The following is an 18,671-nucleotide window of genomic DNA, read 5'->3' on the forward strand; positions in this document are numbered from 1 at the left end:
GCTGGTTATAACCTCCTCAGGCTGGTTATAGACCTCCTCAGGCTGGTTATAGACCTCCTCAGGCTGGTTATAGACCTCCTCAGGCTGGTTATAGACCTCCTCAGGCTGGTTATAGACCTCAGACTGGTTATAGACCTCCTCAGGCTGGTTATAGACCTCCTCAGGCTGGTTATAGACCTCCTCAGGCTGGTTATAGACCTCCTCAGGCTGGTTATAGACCTCCTCAGGCTGGTTATAGACCTCCTCAGGCTGGTTATAGACCTCAGACTGGTTATAGACCTCATCAGGCTGGTTATAGACCTCCTCAGGCTGGTTATAGACCTCCTCAGGCTGGTTATAGACCTCCTCAGGCTGGTTATAGACCTACTCAGGCTGGTTATAGACCTCCTCAAGCTGGTTATAGACCTCCTCGGGCTGGTAATAGACCTACTCGGGCTGGTTATAGACCTACTCAGGCTGGTTATAGACCTCCTCAGGCTGGTTATAGACCTCCTCAGGCTGGTTATAGACCTCCTCAGACTGGTTATAACCTCCTCAGGCTGGTTATAGACCTCCTCAGGCTGGTTATAGACCTCCTCAGACTGGTTATAACCTCCTCAGGCTGGTTATAGACCTCCTCAGGCTGGTTATAGACCTCCTCAGACTGGTTATAACCTCCTCAGGCTGGTTATAGACCTCCTCAGGCTGTTTATAGACCTCCTCAGGCTGGTTATAGACCTCCTCAGGCTGGTTATAGACCTCCTCAGGCTGATTATAACCTCCTCAGGCTGGTTATAGACCTCCTCAGGCTGGTTATAGACCTCCTCAGGCTGGTTATAGACTTCCTCAGGCTGGTTATAGACCTCCTCAGGCTGGTTATAGACCTCATCAGGCTGGTTATAGACCTCCTCAGGCTGGTTATAGACCTCCTCAGGCTGGTTATAGACCTACTCAGGCTGGTTATAGACCTCCTCAGGCTGGTTATAGATCTCCTCGGGCTGGTAATAGACCTACTCGGGCTGGTTATAGACCTACTCAGGCTGGTTATAGACCTCCTCAGGCTGGTTATAGACCTCCTCAGGCTGGTTATAGACCTCCTCAGACTGATTATAACCTCCTCAGGCTGGTTATAGACCTCCTCAGGCTGGTTATAACCTCCTCAGGCTGGTTATAGACCTCCTCAGGCTGGTTATAGACCTCCTCAGGCTGGTTATAACCTCCTCAGGCTGGTTATAGACCTCCTCAGGCTGGTTATAGACCTCCTCAGGCTGGTTATAGACCTCCTCGGGCTGGTTATAGACCTCCTCGGGCTGGTTATAGACCTCCTCGGGCTGGTTATAGACCTTCTCGGGCTGGTTATAGGCCTCCTCGGTCTGGTTATAGACCTCCTCGGGCTGGTTATAGACCTCCTCGGGCTGGTTATAGACCTCCTCGGGCTGGTTATAGACCTCCTCGGGCTGGTTATCGACCTCCTCGGGCTGGTTATAGACCTCCTCGGGCTGGTTATAGACCTCATCGGGCTGGTTATAGACCTCCTCGGGCTGGTTTTAGACCTCCTCGGGCTGGTTTTAGACCTCCTCGGGCTGGTTATAGACCTCCTCGGGCTGATTATAGACAGGTGGAGATCACAGTCATGGTAAACGCTGCAGAGGTTGTCTTGATGGGAAATTACCTTTAATTAACAAGCTCGCAACAACTCGCAAACTTGACTTGATGGAAAGGAGACATCTATAACGAATAAACAGCTGATTACATGGACTAATGAAACATGATAACACTTCAAAATAAAACATCTAAAAGGAAACTAAATAAGATTTACAAAATAAAGACAAAAACAAAAAGCAGTAAATACTGGAACGCTCTTAAATAATCAAAACCCTGTCTTATCCCAAACCCTGTGTTACCCCCAAACCCTGTGTTACCCCCAAACCCTGTGTTACCCCAAACCCTGTGTTACCCCCAAACCCTGTGTTACCCCAAACCCTGTGTTACCCCCAAACCCTGTGTTACCCCCAAACCCTGTGTTACCCCAAACCCTGTGTTACCCCAAACCCTGTGTTACCCCAAACCCTGTGTTATCCCCAAACCCTGTGTTACCCCAAACCCTGTGTTACCCCCAAACCCTGTGTTACCCCCAAACCCTGTGTTACCCCAAACCCTGTGTTACCCCCAAACCCTGTGTTACCCCAAACCCTGTGTTACCCCCAAACCCTGTGTTACCCCCAAACCCTGTGTTACCCCAAACCCTGTGTTACCCCCAAACCCTGTGTTACCCCAAACCCCATTTACCCCAAACCCCATGTTACCCCAAACCCCGTGTTACCCCAAACCCCGTGTTACCCCAAACCCCGTGTTACCCCAAACCCCGTGTTACCCCAAACCCCGTGTTATCCCAACCCCATGTTACCCCAAACCCCGTGTTATCCCAAACCCCGTGTTATCCCAAACCCCGTGTTACCCCAAATCCCGTGTTATCCCAAATCCCGTGTTACCCCAAACCCTGTGTTACCCCAAACCCCGTGTTACCCCAAACCCCGTGTTACCCCAAATCCCGTGTTACCCCAAACCCCGTGTTACCCCAAACCCAATGTTACCCCAAACCCTGTGTTACCCCCAAACCCTGTGTTACCCCAAACCCTGTGTTACCCCCAAACCCTGTGTTACCCCAAACCCCGTGTTACCCCAAACCCTGTGTTATCCCAAACCCCGTGTTATCCCAAACCCCATGTTATCCCAAACCCCGTGTTACCCCAAACCCCGTGTTATCCCAACCCCCGTGTTACCCCAAACCCCATGTTATCCCAACCCCATGTTATCCCAACCCCCGTGTTACCCATTACAGTGTTACACCGTTGCTTTCCTGACCATCGATTTAAAACACAAGACTGACCTGAGATCAGTGTGTAGGGTCAGCTTCATCCTACTCCGATGTTAAAACACAACACTGGCCTGAGATCAGTGTGTAGGGTCAGCTTCATCCTACCCTGGGCTGCTCTCTCCTCTCTCAGCCTCAGCTCTGGAGCTCCATGGCATTGACACGAAGATCCATGCTGCTCACCCTGTTCACTCTCTTCTGCCCCCTGGTGGTCTAGGGAGACACAGCACCAACTGTCAGACATTAATAAGAGTCAGACATTTACTGTCACGGCTGAGTAAATGTCTTCACGTTGTAGTACAGGTAGGAGGTGGTGATGTGATGTGGTCATGTAACAGTGCCAGCCACCCTCCCTCACAGGGCAACATGAGTAGTGGGCCTACAGTCACAGAGATCCATGTTGCTCACCCTGTTCACTCTCCTGGTGGTCTAGTGGGCCTACAGTCACAGAAAGATCCATACTGCTCACCCTGTTCACCCTCCTGGTGGTCTAGTGGGCCTACAGTCACAAAGATCCATGCTGCTCACCCTGTTCACTCTCTTCTGCCTCCTGGTGGTCTAGTGGGCCTACAGTCACTGAGACAACACATGTTGATATCAGGCTTAAGATGGACATGTGGAACAACAGGAGAGAAATAGAAAACGTAGCTACTTTCCCTCATTTACATATGACAACCACATGACATGTGACCGTGGAGATGAGTAGAGACATTCACTGAGATAAGCATTCTGGGATATTTAAGTTGCGTTTGATTCCCACTGAAGAGCTAAACAGTCACTGTTTGCAGATGAAGTTGTATGAATGAAGGAAATTAGATGAATATTAATGATAATATCTCTGTTATTACAGATCACTGTGAGTCCACGAAGGAGTTCATGTGTTCTTCAACATTCCCTCAGTGAAGGTTCAGATCCCATAACAGTAAACTCCAAACCCTCTAGTGATGTTTCCAAGTAGTTCTGAAACAGTGGAGCCACAACCCAGCTGTCTACACACTATTGCAGCTGCAGGCGTCCTGGCCAAGTCCCAGTCTTCAGCTCCCACTGTCCTGGTCGTACCACTGCACAGCACAGCTGTCTACACACTAATGCAGCTGTCCTCCCCTCTCCCTGGTCGACAGCATAGCGACTGCCTCCTCCCACCAGCCTCACATCATCAGGGTCCGAGAAAAGAAAAGAGAGAGACAGTAATCTTACTATTTTCTCACTAAAACACACCTATATTGTCTCTCATATTCTTCACTCCAGGTGAGAAACAATGTTGACTGAGTGACAAACTGTTTCTTACCTGAGCAGGTGAGTCCAACAGCATTACCAGGTAGGCAGGTGTTGTTCTCTCTGTCTGAGGTGTCACAGTCCAGGAGAAGGGAGTCTTTGCCTTTACACTGGAACTCTTTATCCCAGGTCTGACCCTCACCTTCTCCATAGAGCCCCCCCTGTAGAGCTGCAGGAGCCCCACAGCCAAGCTCCCCACAGACTACCTCTGCATCTGCCGGTCAAAGTCAGCTTCACACACTGAGGCCCAGGACTGATTGGACTTCACCTCCACTCTCCCAGAGCAGAGACCAGCTCCATCCACAAGCTGCACAGACTCTGGAGAAAAAGAGTGTTCAGCTGTAAACAGCAGAGAGTGAAACGCAGTGGCGAGGACAGATGATGACAGTGATTCTACACCCGCACATTGCTTGTTGTTTGGGGTTTTAGGCTGGGTTTCTGTACAGCACTTTGAGATATCAGCTGATGTTGGAAGGGCTATATAACTAAATTTGATTTGACAGATTATGACAGTGTTTCTGTTATTCTAGCAGCAGTAGTGCTTTGTGGTTGACAAGTGTTAGTAGTTCCATGGAACAGGACTTATTCATATTGTTGTTTTGTTTGGACTGGATGGTGTGTATGGACCCAGGAAATTCTACATGTGGTATAAAGTTGACTGATATAGAACTGCTATAATCACTGTAGATTTATACTCTACCAACCTGGTGGGCTGAAGCTTTGAGCCTGGAGATCTGAGGAGACAGACAGATCGAGAGAGAGAGCGAGAGGAGAATCTAACATTTCCAAGCAGACAACATAGGAAAATGAATATCAATGACAAATGGTTTGAGGAAGAACGCAAAAAAAAACAAAAAACATTTCTGAGAAACCTGTCCAACCCAAAACACAGAAAACCTGAGCCTTCACTACGGTGAATCACTAAAATGATACAGATATACACAACGGAGGAAAAGAAGGAACAGCACGTCAGAAATCAGCTCAATGAGGAATCCATAGAATATCAGATAGGCCGTCGTTGTAAATAATATTAACGGACTTGCCTAGTTAAATAAAGGTTACATTTTAAAATGTGTATATATATATATATATATATATTCTAACCATGTATATATATATATTCTAACCATGTATATATATATATATTCTAACCATGTATATATATATTCTAACCATACATATATATATATATATATATATATATATATATATATATATATATATTCTAACCATGTATATATATATATATTCTAACCATGTATATATATATATATATATATATATTCTAACCATGTATATATATATTCTAACCATGTATATATATATATTCTAACCATGTATGTATATATATATTCTAACCACGTATATATATATATATTCTAACCATGTATATATATATATATATATATATATATATATATATATATATATATATATATTCTAACCATGTATATATATATTCTAACCATGTATATATATATATTCTAACCATGTATGTATATATATATTCTAACCACGTATATATATATATATATATATTCTAACCACGTATATATATATATATTCTAACCATGTATATATATATATATATATATATATTCTAACCATGTATATATATATTCTAAAATAGGAACTCACTAACAGCAACACACAGAGTAATCAGTTCAAAACGGAGATGTATGTATAAACCACTTTTGTTGGTTTTGTTGGCTCTATAACAAATAACAAACAGCAAAAACATATACATGATCAAATCCACATTTTAGAATCAGTTATTAAAGACTACCAGAACCCACTGGATTCTCGCAAGCAGTGTCTCCCCAGCCTCTGTCCTGTGTGTACCAATGTCCTAGCTAGCTATGTCTCCTCAGCCTCCCTCCTGTGTGTACTAGAGTCCTAGCTAGTTAGCAGTGTCTCCTCAGCCTCTGTCCTGTCTGTACCAGAGTCCTAGTTAGTTAGCAGTGTCTCCCCAACCTCTGTCCTGTCTGTACCAGAGTCCTAGCTAGTTAGCAGTGTCTCCTCAGCCTCTGTCCTGTCTGTACCAGAGTCCTAGTTAGCTAGCAGTGTCTCCCCAACCTCTGTCCTGTCTGTACCAGAGTCCTAGTTAGCTAGCAGTGTCTTCTCAGACTCCCTCCTGTCTGTACCAGAGTCCAAGTTAGTTAGCAGTGTCTCCCCAGGCTCTGCCCTGTGTGTACCAGAGTCCTAGCTAGTTAGCAGTGTCTCCTCAGCCTCTGTCCTGTCTGTACCAGAGTCCTAGTTAGCTAGCAGTGTCTCCCCAACCTCTGTCCTGTCTGTACCAGAGTCCTAGTTAGTTAGCAGTGTCTCCCCAGCCTCTGTCCTGTCTGTACCAGAGTCCTAGTTAGCTAGCAGTGTCTTCTCAGACTCCCTCCTGTGTGTACCAGAGTCCTAGTTAGCTAGCAGTGTCTTCTCAGACTCCCTCCTGTGTGTACCAGAGTCCTAGCTAGTTAGCTAGCTTGTGTTTCACAATTTGCCTCCCACATGTACCAGAGTCCTAGCTAACAGTGTCTCCCCAGCCTCCATCCTAGTTTAAACATGTCCCCATAGAAGTATAAATATTGTTTCCTGCAAATGCAGTAATGCCCACATATAGGAACACCCCAAATTACGGGCTGCAATCACATCCTTCTCATCTCTCTTCATCCCCCCTTCCTCCTCCCCTCAGGCAGAGAGACATTTGCTACACGGTCCCTTTAAATCTGGTCAGGCTGCGTTGGTATCAAAGCGCATGCGCGGTAGAAACAGGAAGCGATCTTTGGCTGATGTGGACAATTTAACGGGTGAAATAATCTCCCGCTAAGTAACTAGCGACTGTCGAGCAAGCCGGTGTCAAAGAAATACATTTTTTTTTAACAATGGAGCGATGAAAATATGTAGCGTTTGAACTAAACAATTTTAAAAATTTGTAAGATCTGGAATAAAAATAAATAAGCGATCAACAATGATGTCAGAATGCGAACCAAACGAGACCGATCCGGTGGTGGCGGATGACATAGCCCCGGTAGCGTCCGCCGCTGCTTCTACCACGGATCTCAACTTTCGGGCACAGGAGCCACTGTCGACGTTGTTCGCTAGGAACACAGTCGGGTCTGGGACAAACCCGGGGGTCGCGATTCGGATCTCGGGTTCGTGTGAAAGTGTTCTTACCGAATTGGAGACGGACGGTTCTGGGGAAGAGACTCTGTTGTTACCGTGTTTATCCGGAGGCACGTCGTCACCTCGGGGCGAGAGGCAGAAGAGGACGAGGCGGAACCGACGGAGTTCATCGTCGGATAAAGATAACCTTACCTCGCCAGGTAAAGAGCCGGTGGTGACCGGAGGAGAATACAATAATTCCTTCATGTTAGTAGCTTGCTAGACATGGCGTCTCTCTCTCTCTCTCTCTCTCTATTTTGTGCTTTTTTAACTATTTAAAGTGCAAAAGGGAAAATACACATGTGTTTTAACACTGGTGTTTGTTCTTCACTGGTTGCCCTTTTCTTGTGGCAACAGGTCACAAATCTTGCTGCTGTGATGCCACACTGGTATTTCCCCAAATCTTGCTACCCCAAGTAGATATGGGAGATTCTTTGTGGATCTGTGTAATCTGAGGGAAATATGTGTCTCTAATATGGTCATACATTTGGCAGGAGGTTAGGCAGCTCAGTTTCCACCTCATTTTGTGGGCAGTGAGCACATAGCCTGTCTTCTCTTGAGAACCTTGTCTGCCTACTGTGGCCTTTCTCTTTTCCTTAAGTTTGGGTCAGTCACAGTGGTCAGGTATTCTGCCACTATTTAGAGCCAAATAGCATTCTAGTTTGCACAGTTTTTTTTGTTTTAATTCTTTCCAATTACTTGACTCATCTTTTTGGTTTCTTATGATTTCATTGGGTCAATTTGTGTTGTTGTCCTGAGTCTCTACCCAGTTCTCCCTCTCTGTGTCTACCCAGTTCTCCCTCTCTGTGTCTCTACCCAGTTCTCCCTCTCTGTGTCTCTACCCAGTTCTCCCTCTCTGTGTGTCTACCCAGTTCTCCCTCTCTGTGTGTCTACCCAGTTCTCCCTCTCTGTGTCTCTACCCAGTTCTCCCTCTCTGTGTCTCTACCCAGTTCTCCCTCTCTGTGTCTCTACCCAGTTCTCCCTCTCTGTGTCTCTACCCAGTTCTCCCTCTCTGTGTCTCTACCCAGTTCTCCCTCTCTGTGTCTCTACCCAGTTCTCCCTCTCTGTGTCTCTACCCAGTTCTCCCTCTCTGTGTCTACCCAGTTCTCCCTCTCTGTGTCTACCCAGTTCTCCCTCTCTGTGTCTACCCAGTTCTCCCTCTCTGTGTCTCTACCCAGTTCTCCCTCTCTGTGTCTCTACCCAGTTCTCCCTCTCTGTCTCTACCCAGTTCTCTGTCTCTACCCAGTTCTCCCTCTCTGTGTCTACCCAGTTCTCCCTCTCTGTGTCTCTACCCAGTTCTCCCTCTCTGTGTCTCTACCCAGTTCTCCCTCTCTGTGTCTCTACCCAGTTCTCCCTCTCTGTCTCTCTACCCAGTTCTCCCTCTCTGTCTCTCTACCCAGTTCTCCCTCTCTGTCTCTACCCAGTTCTCCCTCTCTGTGTCTCTACCCAGTTCTCCCTCTCTGTGTCTCTACCCAGTTCTCCCTCTCTGTGTCTCTACCCAGTTCTCCCTCTCTGTGTCTACCCAGTTCTCCCTCTCTCTATGTCTACCCAGTTCTCCCTCTCTGTGTCTCTACCCAGTTCTCCCTCTCTCTGTGTGTCTACCCAGTTCTCTCTCTGTGTCTCTACCCAGTTCTCCCTCTCTCTGTGTGTCTACCCAGTTCTCCCTCTCTGTGTCTCTACCCAGTTCTCCCTCTCTCTGTGTCTCTACCCAGTTCTCCCTCTCTGTCTCTACCCAGTTCTCCCTCTCTGTGTGTCTACCCAGTTCTCCCTCTCTGTCTCTACCCAGTTCTCCCTCTCTGTCTCTACCCAGTTCTCCCTCTCTGTGTCTCTACCCAGTTCTCTCTCTGTGTCTCTACCCAGTTCTCCCTCTCTGTGTGTCTACCCAGTTCTCCCTCTCTGTGTCTCTACCCAGTTCTCCCTCTCTGTGTCTACCCAGTTCTCCCTCTCTGTGTCTACCCAGTTCTCCCTCTCTGTGTATCTCTACCCAGTTCTCCCTCTCTGTGTCTCTACCCAGTTCTCCCTCTCTGTGTCTCTACCCAGTTCTCCCTCTCTGTGTCTCTACCCAGTTCTCCCTCTCTGTGTCTCTACCCAGTTCTCCCTCTCTGTGTCTCTACCCAGTTCTCCCTCTCTGTGTCTCTACCCAGTTCTCCCTCTCTGTGTCTCTACCCAGTTCTCCCTCTCTGTGTCTCTACCCAGTTCTCCCTCTCTGTGTCTCTACCCAGTTCTCCCTCTCTGTGTCTCTACCCAGTTCTCCCTCTCTGTGTCTCTACCCAGTTCTCCTTCTCTGTGTCTCTACCCAGTTCTCCCTCTCTGTGTGTCTCTACCCAGTTCTCCCTCTCTGTGTGTCTCTACCCAGTTCTCCCTCTCTGTGTATCTCTACCCAGTTCTCCCTCTCTGTGTGTCTCTACCCAGTTCTCCCTCTCTGTGTCTCTACCCAGTTCTCCCTCTCTGTGTCTCTACCCAGTTCTCCCTCTCTGTGTCTCTACCCAGTTCTCCCTCTCTGTGTCTCTACCCAGTTCTCCCTCTCTGTGTCTCTACCCAGTTCTCCCTCTCTGTGTCTCTACCCAGTTCTCCCTCTCTGTGTCTCTACCCAGTTCTCCCTCTCTGTGTATCTCTACCCAGTTCTCCCTCTCTGTGTATCTCTACCCAGTTCTCCCTCTCTGTGTCTCTACCCAGTTCTCCCTCTCTGTGTCTCTACCCAGTTCTCCCTCTCTGTGTCTCTACCCAGTTCCCCCTCTCTGAGTCTCTACCCAGTTCTCTCTCTCTCCCCCCAGCTCTCTCTCTCCCCCCAGCTCTCTGTCTGATGGGTATATATGAAGCTGTGTTGTTGATGTCATCAATTGTTCTCCTTTGCTTTCTAAATGGAGGAGGGGAAAGGAAGTGTCATCCACTTAGACTGTGTGTGTGTGTGTGTGTGTGTGTGTGGCCCTGTGTGTTTAACCTCCATAGAACTATGGAGCCGTGTTTCTCTTGACTTTGCACCTAGCTCACAGTGCGTCTGCCTCCCAAACAACACCCTATTCCCTACACAGTGCACTACTTTTGATCAGAGCCCAATGTAGGGAATAGGGTGCTGTTTGGGAGGCACCCTCCACCAGAGTCGACCACAACCAAAGCAAACAAATGTTGACGCTGCAGAGTTGATCTGATACCACAGCGATAGATGCTGCTTTAGCTAGTTACATACACATGTACTGATCTCTCTTTCAATTCAAGTTCACTTGCAATTTAAGGGCCTTTTTGGGGGGGGGGGGTCATGGGTAAAATATGTTAACATTAACAAAGCAAGTGAAATAGATAATAAACAAAAGTTAAATAAACAATAACAAATGAACTGTAAACATTATACTCACAGACTTTCCAAAATAATAAAGACATTTAAAATGTTATATTATGTGTATATATACAGCATTGTAATGATGTAATCCCTCACCAACTTCAAACATCAGCTATCTGAGCAGCTAACCGATCGCTGCAGCTGTACATAGTCTATTGGTAAATAACCCACCCATTTTCACCTACCTCATCCCCACACTGTTTATATTTATTTACTTGTCTGCTCTTTTGCACACCAGTATCTCTACCTGTACATGACCATCTGATCATTTATCACTCCAGTGTTAATCTGCAAAATTGTAATTATTCGCCTACCTCCTCATGCCTTTTGCACACAATGTATATTGACTCCCCTTTTTATTTTCTACCGTGTTATTGACTTGTTAATTGTTTACTCCATGTGTAACTCTGTGTTGTCTGTTCACACTGCTATGCTTTATCTTGGCCAGGTCGCAGTTGCAAATGAGAACTTGTTCTCAACTAGCCTACCTGGTTAAATAAAGGTGAAATAAAATAAAAATAAAATGTTCGAATAGATTCAAGTACAAAAGGGAAATAAACATAAATATGGGTTATATTTACAGTGGTGTGTGTGTGCTTCACTGGTTGACCTTTTCTTGTGGCAACAGGTCACACATCTTACTGCTGTGATGTCACACTGTGGTATTTCACCCAGTAGATATGGGAGTTGATCAAAATTGCGTTTGTTTTCTAAATCTTTGTGGGTCTTTGTATTCTGAGGGAAATATGTGTCTCTAATATGGTCATACATTTGGCAGGAGGTTAGGAAGTGCAGCTCAGTTTTTTTTTTTACCTCATTTTGTGGGCAGTGAGCACATAGCCTGTCTTCTCTTGAGAGCCATGTCTGCCTGCGGCGGCCTTTCTCAATAGCAGGGCTATGCTCTCTGAGTCTCTCTGTCTCTCTGTTTCTCTCTCCATGTTGCTCTCGCTGTGTCTCTCTCAATTCATTTTAAGGGTTTTATTGGCATGGGAAACATATGTTAACATTGCCAAAACAAGTGACCTAGATATTAAGCAAAAGTGAAATAAAAGCAATAAAACATGTACAGAAAACATGACTCTCTCTGTCTCTCTGTGGAGAGGGCATGTTAAAATATACATTTGTAATGGGAAACATATGTTTATTTTGTTTTAATATAATGACGATGGCCTATTTTAAGGAAAAACAAGTCAACATTCTCTCTCTCTCTCCCCTCCATTCAGGTAACAGTAGTGGAGACTTTAACCATTTCCCCGGTGACCCAGAGTTTGGTGACATCGTTCAGAGGGCGGAGCAGGCCATCGAGGGCGGAGTCTTCCCAGAGAGAATCTCTCAGGGTTCTAGCGGGAGTTACTTCGTTAAAGACTCCAAAGGGGTGAGGAGTGGGGGGGGTGTGGAAGGTATAGGGGGGTGAGGTGGAAGGTATGGAGGGGGGGAGGGTGAGGTGGATGGTATGGAGGGGTGGAAGGTATAGGTGAGGTGGAAGGTATGGAGGAGGAGGAGTGGAAGGTATGGGGGGGGGTATAGGGGGGTGGGGGAGGTGGAAGGTCTAGGGGAGGGGGAGGGTGAGGTGGAAGGTATGGAGGAGGAGGGGTGGTGGAGATGAGGTGGAAGGTATGGAGGGGGAGGGGTGGAAGGTATGGAGGAGGAGTGGAAGGTATGGTGGGGTATAGGGGGTGGGGGAGGTGAGGTGGAAGGTCTAGGGGAGGTGAGGTGGAAGGTATGGAGGAGGAGGGGTGGTGGAGATGAGGTGGAAGGTATGGAGGAGGGGGTGGGGGAGGTGAGGTGGAAGGTCTAGGTGAGGTGGAAGGGGTGGGGGAGGTGAGGTGGAAGGTATGGTGGAGGGTGGTGAGGTGGAAGGTCTAGGTGAGGTGGAAGGTCTAGGTGAGGTGGAAGGTCTAGGTGAGGTGGAAGGGGTGGGGGAGGTGAGGGGAAGGTCTAGGTGAGGTGGAAGGGGTGGAGGAGGTGAGGTGGAAGGTATGGAGGAGGAGGAGTGGAAGGTATGGAGGAGGAGGGGTGGAAGGTATGGAGGAGGAGGGGTGGAAGGTATGGAGGAGGAGTGGAAGGTATGGTGGGGTATAGGGGGTGGGGGAGATGAGGTGGAAGGTATGGAGGAGGAGTGGAAGGTATAGGGGAGGGAGAGGGAGGTATGGAGGAGGGGGTGGGGGAGGTGAGGTGGAAGGTATGGAGGAGGGGGGGGTGAGAGTCATCCCTCATCACTACTAGCTGGGCTTTGTTCTAACAGTCACTAACCTTTTTAAACAACAAACCATTTCCTGTTCGTTATGTCCAGGAAGTCCTTCTGGTTTTTCTGAGCCACTGTGGTTTAACTTCTGCTTTCTCTACGTGAGCAAGTTATTGTTTCATGGGTTAAGTTTAATCTTGTAGCCTTCACAGCTAACAGCTGAGTTCTAGTACAGGCCTACAGATGGAGAGAAACCACTACAGTAGATGAACATGTTGATGGGGAGGAAGCCATCTTCAGGAAGTTCCTATAACAACGGAGTTGAACCTAGCAGAGACTGGCGCGTCTGGCAACCTGCTGGAGTTGAACCTAGCAGAGACTGGCGCGTCTGGCAACCTCCTGGAGTTGCACTACATGATGGTGATGGAGTTGTCTTTCTGGCCCTGATGTGGTCGTTGGTCTCTCTGTAGTCTGTGATGCCAGGTGATGGAGTTGTCTTTCTGGCCCTGATGTGGTCCTCGGTCTCTCTGTAGTCTGTGATGCCAGGTGATGGAGTTGTCTTTCTGGCCCTGATGTGGTCCTCGGTCTCTCTGTAGTCTGTGATGCCAGGTGATGGAGTTGTCTTTCTGGCCCTGATGTGGTCCTCAGTCTCTCTGGAGTCTGTGATGCCAGGTGATGGAGTTGTCTTTCTGGCCCTGATGTGGTCCTCAGTCTCTCTGTAGTCTGTGATGCCAGGTGATGGAGTTGTCTTTCTGGCCCTGATGTGGGTCTAGGCTGGGTTACTGTAAAGCTCTTCCATTAGGGTCTAGGCTGGGTTACTGTAAAGCTCTTTCATTAGGGTCTAGGCTGGGTTACTGTAAAGCTCTTCCATTAGGGTCTAGGCTGGGTTACTGTAAAGCTCTTTCATTAGGGTCTAGGCTGGGTTACTGTAAAGCTCTTCCATTAGGGTCAAGGCCGGTTTACTGTAAATCTCTTCCATTAGGGCCTAGGCTGGGTTACTGTAAAGCCCTTCCATTAGGGTCTAGGCTGGGTTACTGTAAAGCTCTTCCATTAGGGCCTAGGCTGGGTTACTGTAAAGCTCTTCCATTAGGGTCTAGGCTGGGTTACTGTAAAGCTCTTCCATTAGGGCCTAGGCTGGGTTACTGTAAAGCTCTTCCATTAGGGTCTAGGCTGGGTTACTGTAAAGCTCTTTCATTAGGGTCTAGGCTGGGTTACTGTAAATCTCTTCCATTAGGGCCTAGGCTGGGTTACTGTAAAGCTCTTCCATTAGGGTCTAGGCTGGGTTACTGTAAAGCTCTTCCATTAGGGTCTAGGCTGGGTTACTGTACATCTCTTCCATTAGGGTCTAGGCTGGGTTACTGTAAAGCTCTTCCATTAGGGTCAAGGCCGGTTTACTGTAAATCTCTTCCATTAGGGCCTAGGCTGGGTTACTGTAAAGCTCTTCCATTAGGGTCTAGGCTGGGTTACTGTAAAGCTCTTCCATTAGGGTCTAGGCTGGGTTACTGTAAAGCTCTTCCATTAGGGTCTAGGCTGGGTTACTGTAAATCTCTTCCATTAGGGTCTAGGCTGGGTTACTGTAAAGCTCTTCCATTAGGGTCTAGGCTGGGTTACTGTAAAGCTCTTCCATTAGGGTCTAGGCTGGGTTACTGTAAAGCTCTTCCATTAGGGTCTAGGCTGGGTTACTGTAAAGCTCTTCCATTAGGGCAAGGCTGGGTTACTGTAAAGCTCTTCCATTAGGGTCTAGGCTGGGTTACTGTAAAGCATTTTCATTAGGGTCTAGGCTGGGTTACTGTAAAGCTCTTCCATTAGGGTCGAGGCCGGTTTACTGTAAATCTCTTCCATTAGGGTCTAGGTCGGGTTACTGTAAAGCTCTTCCATTAGGGTCTAGGCTGGGTTACTGTAAATCTCTTCCATTAGGGTCAAGGCCGGTTTACTGTAAATCTCTTCCATTAGGGTCAAGGCCAGTTTACTGTAAATTTCTTCCATTAGGGTCTAGGTCGGGTTACTGTAAAGCTCTTCCATTAGGGTCTAGGCTGGGTTACTGTAAAGCTCTTTCATTAGGGCAAGGCTGGGTTACTGTAAAGCTCTTCCATTAGGGTCTAGGCTGGGTTACTGTAAAGCTCTTCCATTAGGGTCTAGGCTGGGTTACTGTAAAGCTCTTCCATTAGGGTCTAGGCTGGGTTACTGTAAAGCTCTTCCATTAGGGTCTAGGCTGGGTTACTGTAAAGCTCTTCCATTAGGGTCTAGGCTGGGTTACTGTAAAGCTCTTCCATTAGGGTCTAGGCTGGGTTACTGTAAAGCTCTTCCATTAGGGCTAGGCTGGGTTACTGTAAAGCTCTTCCATTAGGGTCTTGGCTGGGTTACTGTAAAGCTCTTCCATTAGGGTCTAGGCTGGGTTACTGTAAAGCTCTTCCATTAGGGTCAAGGCCGGTTTACTGTAAATCTCTTCCATTAGGGTCTTGTTCGGGTTACTGTAAAGCTCTTCCATTAGGGCAAGGCTGGGTTACTGTAAAGCTCTTCCATTAGGGTCTAGGCTGGGTTACTGTAAAGCTCTTCCATTAGGGCTAGGCTGGGTTACTGTAAAGCCCTTCCATTAGGGTCTAGGCTGGGTTACTGTAAAGCTCTTCCATTAGGGTCTAGGCTGGGTTACTGTAAAGCTCTTCCATTAGGGTCTAGGCTGGGTTACTGTAAAGCTCTTCCATTAGGGTCTAGGCTGGGTTACTGTAAAGCTCTTCCATTAGGGTCTAGGCTGGGTTACTGTAAAGTTCTTCCATTAGGGCCTAGGCTGGGTTACTGTAAAGCTATTCCATTAGGGCCTAGGCTGGGTTACTGTAAAGCTATTCCATTAGGGTCTAGGCTGGGTTACTGTAAAGCTCTTCCATTAGGGTCTAGGCTGGGTTACTGTAAAGCTCTTCCATTAGGGTCTAGGCTGGGTTACTGTAAAGCTGTTCCATTAGGGTCTAGGCTGGGTTACTGTAAAGCTCTTCCATTAGGGTCTAGGCTGGGTTACTGTAAAGCCCTTCCATTAGGGTCTAGGCTGGGTTACTGTAAAGCTCTTCCATTAGGGTCTAGGCTGGGTTACTGTAAAGCTCTTCCATTAGGGCCTAGGCTGGGTTACTGTAAAGCTATTCCATTAGGGCCTAGGCTGGGTTACTGTAAAGCTATTCCATTAGGGTCTAGGCTGGGTTACTGTAAAGCTCTTCCATTAGGGTCTAGGCTGGGTTACTGTAAAGCTCTTCCATTAGGGTCTAGGCTGGGTTACTGTAAAGCTCTTCCATTAGGGTCTAGGCTGGGTTACTGTAAAGCATTTTCATTAGGGTCTAGGCTGGGTTACTGTAAAGCTCTTCCATTAGGGTCTAGGCTGGGTTACTGTAAAGCTCTTCCATTAGGGTCTAGGCTGGGTTACTGTAAAGCTCTTCCATTAGGGTCTAGGCTGGGTTACTGTAAAGCTCTTCCATTAGGGCCTAGGCTGGGTTACTGTAAAGCATTTTCATTAGGGTCTAGGCTGGGTTACTGTAAAGCTCTTCCATTAGGGTCTAGGCTGGGTTACTGTAAAGCTCTTTCATTAGGGTCTAGACTGGGTTACTGTAAAGCTCTTCCATTAGGGTCTAGGCTGGGTTACTGTAAAGCTCTTCCATTAGGGTCTAGGCTGGGTTACTGTAAAGCTCTTCCATTAGGGTCTAGGCTGGGTTACTGTAAGCTCTTCCATTAGGGTCTAGGCTGGGTTACTGTAAATCTCTTCCATTAGGGCCTAGGCTGGGTTACTGTAAGCTCTTCCATTAGGGTCTAGGCTGGGTTACTGTAAAGCTCTTCCATTAGGGTCTAGGCTGGGTTACTGTAAAGCATTTTCATTAGGGTCTAGGCTGGGTTACTGTAAAGCTCTTCCATTAAGGTCTAGGCTGGGTTACTGTAAAGCTCTTCCATTAGGGTCTAGGCTGGGTTACTGTAAAGCATTTTCATTAGGGTCGAGGCTGGGTTACTGTAATGCTCTTCCATTAGGGCTATGCTGGGTTACTGTAAAGCTCTTCCATTAGGGTCTAGGCTGGGTTACTGTAAAGTATTTTCATTAGGGTCTAGGCTGGGTTACTGTAAAGTATTTTCATTAGGGTCTAGGCTGGGTTACTGTAAAGCTCTTTGTTTAGGGTCTAGGCTGGGTTACTGTAAAGCTCTTCCATTAGGGTCTAGACTGGGTTACTGTAAAGCTCTTCCATTAGGGTCTAGGCTGGGTTACTGTAAAGCTCTTCCATTAAGGCAAGGCTGGGTTACTGTAAAGCTCTTCCATTAGGGTCTAGGCTGGGTTACTGTAAAGCTCTTCCATTAGGGTCTAGGCTGGGTTACTGTAAAGCTCTTCCATTAGGGTCTAGGCTGGGTTACTGTAAATCTTTATTAAATACTGTTGATTCCCGTTTTTTCCCATCCAGAAAATCCTCGGTGTTTTCAAACCAAAGTCTGAAGAGCCTTACGGTCACCTCAACCCTAAATGGACCAAATACTTTCACAAGGTATCCCTGTTGTCTGGTCTGTTACTATCTCTGTCTTTCACTGTTCTCTGGTCTGTTACTATCTCTGTCTTTCTCTGGTCTGTTACTATCTCTGTCTTTCCCTGTTGTCTGGTCTGTTACTATCTCTGTCTTTCACTGATCTCTGGTCTGTTACTATCTCTGTCTTTCTCTGGTCTGTTACTATCTCTGTCTTTTACTGTTCTCTGGTCTGTTACTATCTGTCTTTCACTGGTCTGTTACTATCTCTGTCTTTTACTGTTCTCTGGTCTGTTACTATCTCTGTCTTTCACTGTTCTCTGGTCTGTTACTATCTCTGTCTTTCTCTGGTCTGTTACTATCTCTGTCTTTCACTGTTCTCTCGTCTGTTACTATCTCTGTCTTTTACTGTTCTCTGGTCTGTTACTATCTCTGTCTTTCACTGTTCTCTGGTCTGTTACTATCTCTGTCTTTTACTGTTCTGTTACTATCTCTGTCTTTCTCTGGTCTGTTACTATCTCTGTCTTTCACTGTTCTCTGGTCTGTTACTATCTCTGTCTTTTACTGTTCTGTTACTATCTCTGTCTTTCACTGTTCTCTGGTCTGTTACCATCTGTCTTTCACTGGTCTGTTACTATCTCTGTCTTTTACTGTTCTCTGGTCTGTTACTATCTCTGTCTTTCACTGTTCTCTGGTCTGTTACTATCTCTGTCTTTCACTGTTCTCTGGTCTGTTACTATCTCTGTCTTTCTCTGGTCTGTTACTATCTCTGTCTTTCACTGATCTCTGGTCTGTTACCATCTCTGTCTTTTACTGTTCTCTGGTCTGTTACTATCTCTGTCTTTCACTGATCTCTGGTCTGTTACTATCTCTGTCTTTCTCTGGTCTGTTACTATCTCTGTCTTTTACTGTTCTCTGGTCTGTTACTATCTCTGTCTTTCACTGTTCTCTGGTCTGTTACTATCTCTGTCTTTCACTGATCTCTGGTCTGTTACTATCTCTGTCTTTCACTGTTCTCTGGTCTGTTACTATCTGTCTTTCACTGATCTCTGGTCTGTTACTATCTCTGTCTTTCACTGTTCTCTGGTCTGTTACTATCTCTGTCTTTCACTGTTCTCTGGTCTGTTACTATCTCTGTCTTTATCTCTGTCTCCTCTCTCCTCTTCCTCTCTCCTCATCTGTCCCTAGGTCTCACTATGTTCTGGTTTCTGTGTCTATCTCTGTCTTTATCTCTGTCTCCTCTCTCCTCTCTCTCCCTCCTCTTCCTCTCTCCTCGTCTGTCCCTAGGTCTCACTATGCTCTGGTCTGTTTCTATCGCTGTCTGTTACTGTTCTCTCTCCCTCCTCTTCCTCTCTCCTCTTCCTCTCTCCTCGTCTGTCCCTAGGTCTC

General features: G+C 46.8%; 1 protein-coding gene across 1 annotated transcript in view; it reads left to right on the forward strand.

Annotated features, from left to right (window-relative positions):
- The first annotated feature begins 6,902 nt into the window (after window positions 1-6,902).
- LOC135507208 (phosphatidylinositol 4-kinase type 2-beta-like) overlaps window positions 6,903-18,671 on the forward strand; it is a 59,629-nt gene continuing 47,860 nt past the window's right edge. The window contains exons 1-3 of the mRNA XM_064926798.1: window positions 6,903-7,443; window positions 11,843-11,994; window positions 17,226-17,306. Of these exons, the coding sequence (XP_064782870.1) occupies window positions 7,089-7,443; window positions 11,843-11,994; window positions 17,226-17,306 (588 nt within the window). The 5' untranslated portion in view covers window positions 6,903-7,088. The remainder of the gene's footprint in view (window positions 7,444-11,842; window positions 11,995-17,225; window positions 17,307-18,671) is intronic.

This window comes from Oncorhynchus masou, chromosome 20 (assembly GCF_036934945.1).
Source record: "Oncorhynchus masou masou isolate Uvic2021 chromosome 20, UVic_Omas_1.1, whole genome shotgun sequence".
In the NCBI taxonomy this organism is placed as follows: Eukaryota; Metazoa; Chordata; class Actinopteri; order Salmoniformes; family Salmonidae; genus Oncorhynchus; species Oncorhynchus masou.